At 33.9% G+C, this 6,490-nt stretch overlaps 1 protein-coding gene across 1 annotated transcript in view; it reads left to right on the top strand.

Annotated features, from left to right (window-relative positions):
- Window positions 1-591: 591 nt before the first annotated feature.
- LOC120527429 (albumin 1-like) overlaps window positions 592-6,490 on the top strand; it is a 30,773-nt gene continuing 24,874 nt past the window's right edge. Inside the window, exons 1-4 of the mRNA XM_039750835.1 lie at window positions 592-721; window positions 1,662-1,719; window positions 4,436-4,568; window positions 5,930-6,141. Coding sequence (XP_039606769.1) covers window positions 661-721; window positions 1,662-1,719; window positions 4,436-4,568; window positions 5,930-6,141 — 464 coding nt within the window. The 5' untranslated portion in view covers window positions 592-660. The remainder of the gene's footprint in view (window positions 722-1,661; window positions 1,720-4,435; window positions 4,569-5,929; window positions 6,142-6,490) is intronic.

Below are 6,490 nucleotides of genomic sequence, written 5' to 3'. Positions count from 1 at the left end.
GTAATTGTTTCATGGAAAGCCTTAAAGCCAACAGAAAAGTTGAGAGCAAAGCCAGAAAGTCTGTTGACTACATGGAATTGTACAAATATGACCATAGACGTATGCATGCCATATTTATGTAACCCTTTGAGCCGTCCTGTTTTTAGAGTTGTGTTTTTTCATGCCTTAACATCCCATAGAGGATGCAGATAGCAACATTAGAACATTCTAAACATAAAATATAAAAAGCTTCCCCAGATTTTATGATGATGAGGATGAAGTCTCATGAGGCAGAATATCCACATTTCTAATTCTAGTTAAACACATTAATTCTGTCTAAAGGTGATATGACGCATAAGCCACTAAAACTGCTGTATTCTTCATTTTATAAGAGTTTGCTTTAAATGTTTGCCATCTGATAAAAGTTTTTTAACATGAAGTAAAGAGTCAACTTTGAGGGCCAGTAAGTTCAGAATATATGGCTCTGGCCAGTCTTGCATAACCTATTAATAATTGCTAGACATTTAAGGCATTTCCAAATACTAGCAATTAAGGATTAAAAAATAAATAAATAAAAGTCAAAAGTCCAGATTAATAATTTATCCCGTAAATGTATAAAACTACACTTTTTGCATGAGGGCACTTGTCAGTTGCATCTTTTGACAACTCACCCTTTCAGCAATGAAGTGGGCCACTTTAATTTCATTTGTAATTCTGATCTCAGCTCACTTTGGGAAGTCAGGTAAGTATCATGAGCAGAGTTTGATGAAAAAAAAAGTTTTCCTTTTTGGATTGTTTGTTTCTAATAATGTTAATGTTGAATGCAACCAATGTGATTTAATATGTTAATACTAATAATAATTATTTAATACTAAATATCAATCATTTTAAATTGAATTATTCTAGGTCTGATTTATTTATAAACACAATGTTAATATATGTTTTAGTATTTTATGGTTATAATATGTTCCTGAAAATTGGGTTTATAAATAAAATTTTAAAGACTTTATTGTGCAGAAACTTACACAAACTATTCTGACTCACTTTCACAAGTTATTTCTTTCAAACATTACAGACATGTAACATTTTTCTGATAATTATTTTCAATTCCCAAAAGCTATTCTGGTAGTACACTATATAAGCATTTTATAAAAGAAAGTGTTGGCAACGCAGGCAGTAGGTGAGAAGTATATAGTCATCTGGACTCCTATATATGTAATGGTTCAAGATGATGTGAAAGGTAAGAAGTAGTCAATATTCTGAAACAAAACTATTATTTTAACATTTAAAATGAGTGACCTCTTTCCTTTAAAGCCTTCTTTATACATCAACACAAACAATGCTTTTGTTTTATAAAATATAAAGAATCCACTTTTTAAACGGCTTAACGAGAATTGACTCTCAGATACAAGCTACACTGAACCAATCTTGAGTCAATTATAAAATGTTAATTTGATAGAAAGAAAACCACTTTTCTTTACAAAAAATTTTTACTGCTGTACACATAATAAAATGTTTTATCACTTTATAAATACAAAGATATGGAAGAAGATGATCCGCTGTGGCAACCCCTAACGGGAGAAGCCAAAAGAAGAAGAAAAATCACTTCATAAATACAAACTACCTGTATTTGGTTGTTTCAAAATATTTTGTTTGACGTTACTCTTTGAAATGTCTTTTAGACACCAACCCAATATGTGAACACTTCACAGAAGTAAAAGAAGAAGGATTTAAAGCTTTGTAAGTATATTTCACATTTATCTGTACTAGTTATTAATATTAAACTTTAATTGGTTGGTAGTGGCTTAGTTGTTCATTGCAGAATTCTTCTCTCTAACAATTAATAACTGAAATTGTCAGATGTCTAAATTAAACACCAAAATTATCTGCATTAAATTAACACAATCCAAAGAATCCATGTGAAGAAGTGTGCTAGTTTGACTAGTGAATATCAATTTTGAGTGTTATGGTGGTGCAATAGGATGTAATTCTACTTTACAGGTCAACAGGCCAGATTTGACTCCTGGCCCAATCACTGTGTTTGGAGTTTAGATATGCTTCTTACATCAACATAAAATTGCTCTGCATATTGCCATTTCCCCCAGTATCACAAACTTGCGCTAGGTTAGATTCATTGGCAGTTTAAACACTGATCCAGTGCATGTGTGTGTGTGAGTGAGTGAGTGAGTGTGTACAGCTTTGAATGGCCATTTGTCGCATTTTGGTTTCCACTTACCACCCAAAGCTTTCACAATTTGCATTAACTCCTTGCAGACTTAAAATAAAAACAGCAAAAAATGAATAATGTATCCATACATGCACACATTAGTCCTTGCCTTAAAATAAAACCCTGGCTTTTTAGCTGTGTCATTAATAACGAACTTGTATTCTAACCAGTCTGACAACATAGTTTAAAATGATGGGAAAAACAATGGTTTCCTCTGACCCATTAAAACATGCACCAACATATGCATGCATTGGTAGTGGAAATGAAGAAGAAAGGATATTAACATAATACTAAAAAAGCATAAAAATGTAAAAAATAATAATAATTAATCCACTCCCACCTCTTATAAAGTTCAATTCTGTCCCTCGCAATAAAGACAGTTGTTTTACAAACCACTTATGAAAAGCAAATGCATTGCAACTTCAACACTCCTATTATTGCCAGAGCTTTCAAAAAGCACATTCAGAAAATGAATGGATGGACACAGATGTATGTAGCTGGTGTTACACACTCTATTTAAGCTGTTTCCCACCTTCAATAATTCACTCATTGTATAGTTATTTATGGGGACTGACTTGATGAGAAGGGTCAAAAGACATTGATGTCTTTTCCAGTTACAGTAGCTACGTTTAAAATAGCAATCCAGGTGAACTACATACTAGCAGCAAAATTCAAAATGTCTATTTTTGAAAATGCCAATAAAAAATAAAATTCTGTTGTATTTTTTTCAATGAGCAAACATCCTCATGAAATACACATAATCTTGTTAATGCAGTTTTCCATTGGCCTATTTTTAAATATTGGAATTTTCTTTGCTCCTTACACTGTAAATCTCTCTATATATAAAATCCAACTTCTTCCTGTCTGTCTTTCTTTATGTCTGTTACACAACAGAGTTACTAATCCGATACAGATGCTGCGGGCCAAGGAGAGGGGGATGCGTGATGTCAGGAGGGGGGAGTCGGTCTGCCTCTGTGTTTTGGAGTGTAACTTGCCTCCGCTTAGCTAGTGATATCTTTTTGTTTATTGATTTTTAAAGTTTGTCCAAATTTCAGTACTAAGTGGACGAGCCGCGGGGAACGGCTAGTAATTGTATAAGTTTTAAAAAATTTCTCCTGATAAAGAAGAATGCTATTATTTATTATACCCTGCCTATCAAATAAATTACTACTCAAACGAAAAAAAATACTTAAATGTTAATATCATTTTGAAATACACAATGAAATGGTAGAGCAAATGATTAACCTTAACTGAGAAAGTAAAATATTACAAATCTTGTGGAATATTGGATTAGATTAGATAAACTTTATTAATCCCATGAGGAAATTCAGATACATACAGCAGCAGGAACATAAAAAGCAAGGATGCATAATCATAAGACAAACAACACAGCCAATCAATTGATAAGTAAATAAATGAATAAAAATAAACTTAATGAGTACTTCGGGAGGAAGAACTGAATTGCCTGAGAGCAGTGGGCAGAAAAGAACCTCAGAGTTGCTTCTTAGCACGCCGTGGTGGAATGAGCCTGTGGCTAAAAATGCTCCAAGATAGCACCTCCTGGAGGGGATTTTTCATGATGGTGTCCAATTTTTGCCATCATCCTCTTTTCCACAACAGTTTCAAGTGTGTCCAGGGTTCACCTTGCGTTGGAGCAGACTTTTCGGATATTTTTGTTCAGGCATTATGCTTCCCAAGAAGACTGCAGCGTAGAACAATACAATGGCTACTTTGAACTGGTAGAAGATTTCCAGCAGCTTGTTGCATACATCAGAAGACCTGAGTCTGCTTAGCAAGTACAGTCTGCTCAGGCCCTTCTTGTCTAGTGCCACTGTGTTGTCAGACCAGTCCAGTTTTTTGTTTAGGGAAACCCCCAGCTACTTGTAGCTTTGCACCACTTCCATGTCGTCCCCGTGGATGGTGACTGGTCTCAGACTCAGTCCCCCATCAGCTATTTTGTCTTAATGATGTTGAGTTGATGGTTGTTATACCTGCATCTCAATTTTTCAAACTTACTTCTTTGCTTCTCTAATTTTTTTTTCAACTGAGCCCTTGAATTAATTGTATACTATACTCTAAATAATTTAGAATCTCAATATTTGTCTAAATTACAAGACATTTATAGATTTGGGTCGTGGTTCTGTCCTTGATTAGGTCTTGAAAAAGCAACAATAAAACAACCCAACTAAAACATGATTTTTTTTATTCATTTTTTTTATAATATTGCAGCGTTCTAGTCGCTCTTTCCCAGAACCTGTATGAGAGTGGCTATGAAGAGCTTGTTTTACTGACGAGGGAGATTGCAACTGCTGGAGGTGCCTGCTGTGGAGAGAACCCATCTGCAGACTGCTCGAAAAATGAAGTAAAAGCTTTTAAATATTTTTCTGTTCTTTTGTTGTCACTGTAAATTTTTATTCCAGTTAGGTTTGATGTTCAAACTTTCTTTCAAATGTTCTATAAAAAATTATGTCTTGCCTACAACATTACAAAAATAACTGTTTCCATTTTACTACATTTGAAGCACAGTCTTATAATATAACATTCTAAACCCATTTAATCCAAATCAGAGCCGTATCTTGCACTTGAATATTCTGCATAGTATAGTAAAGTTAAATCAACTGCCTCTTTATTAGATTTGAGTTTAATTGTATAATACCATGTTTTTTTACATCCAGTTTATATGCATCATATTCTGAACAAAATAAAAAATTCAGGTGCAGTCTTGGCACTACATGTTTCATACATTTACGGTGAATTTTACTTTTGAACATTTAGTGTTTGTCTGGAATGGCAAGGGTATAACAGAAGTTAAAGCTACCACACAAGATCAATATTAATGCAGAGTTTGCATATTCTCTTTATTGCTGCATGCGGTTTTCTCTACATATTCTAGTTTCCATCCATGGTATTTGATGATTGGAAACTAGAGATGTATGATTGTGACTGTGGGTGGGCATGTGAGTGGGCTTTGTGATGGACTGATACTCTGTCCAGTGCTGTCACTGTTGCATAATAAGCATTTTTGAGAATGCTATGTCTTTTAATGTCTTTCCCAACTAGATTGTTTTGCTGTAGATTAAATCTCATTTACTAATATTTCACCGGTTAAACTAAAATTTAAAACTAAGTAAATTAAAAATTGCTTCTTAATCTTTTACAGAACTAATTCAATACAAGCTAGTGACTGCATATTTAATTCATGTCACTAAAAGTTTGGCTTTCTTAACAAAGGAAAAAAATAAATCACAAATTACATTGATTTTGGGTAAAATTAAGAAAACGGTATAATTCAGTTTTTAAAAGAAAACAGTTTAAAGCATTGGGTATTGAAAATATAGACAGACATACAATACAATTTTGATCCCATATTTCATTGCTTGTTTGTAATCAGTCATGATAAACATGGATGGGTTTTCTTCCAGGTTGTCTGGTTGGTTCTTTCCCATTGACAAAGACATGCAGGTTAGGTTTACTGGACACTCAAAACTGCCATTGTTTTGGAGTGTGAACCAGTGTGCCCCTAAACAGTCTCAAATTTGTTTTCACCATCTTTGTACAGATGCAATTTTGCAACAAAGGTGGAATAAGTTCTGACAGGATTTTTCTTGCTTTCGATTTTTTTCACACAAAACCTGCCATTTTGGCAAGAGTGTGTAGTCTTTTTATATACACTGTATATATGCATCAGATGTATTAAAACAATGTTGTTGTATTATATTATAGGCAGAACTTTTCCAAAGTGCAATTTGTGCATCCAATGAGATAGTCAATAAAAACAAACTTCAAGACTGTTGTGCCAAAACTGGAGATGAAAGACATCAGTGCTTCCTTGAACATAAAAAGAACAATCCAAGGCACAAGGAAGTGAAAAAGATGTATTCAGGAAAGGAAAAATGTGAAGCCTTCAAAGACAACAAACTGTCATATACGGGAGCGTAAGTGGAACATTATTATTATTATTACTTTTGTTTGTTTTTTTTTCTCAGTTTGTGCTGGTTGCTCTTTACCGGGAACACAATGGTTCCTGCGGTCTTATTATCTGATAGTAAGGGCTTTATAAAATATGTGGGCAGTTCCAAGGAGGACGATTTTCTGCACCTGGGCAGATCTCAGATTATCTGGTAGTTCTTCAAGATATTTTAGAGACCTAGTTGAGCAGTTCCAAATTGTCTGAATACAACCAGAATCACACATGCCTTTGTGTTCCACATGAACAAATTCTCCATCTCTTGTATTTGCTGAGTTTTACTACCTCTTTGACTGAGATATTTGTGTTGTCTGGAA

Source organism: Polypterus senegalus, chromosome 4, assembly GCF_016835505.1.
Source record: "Polypterus senegalus isolate Bchr_013 chromosome 4, ASM1683550v1, whole genome shotgun sequence".
Classification (NCBI taxonomy): domain Eukaryota; kingdom Metazoa; phylum Chordata; class Cladistia; order Polypteriformes; family Polypteridae; genus Polypterus; species Polypterus senegalus.
This window is presented reverse-complemented; position numbering and strand designations above follow the sequence as displayed.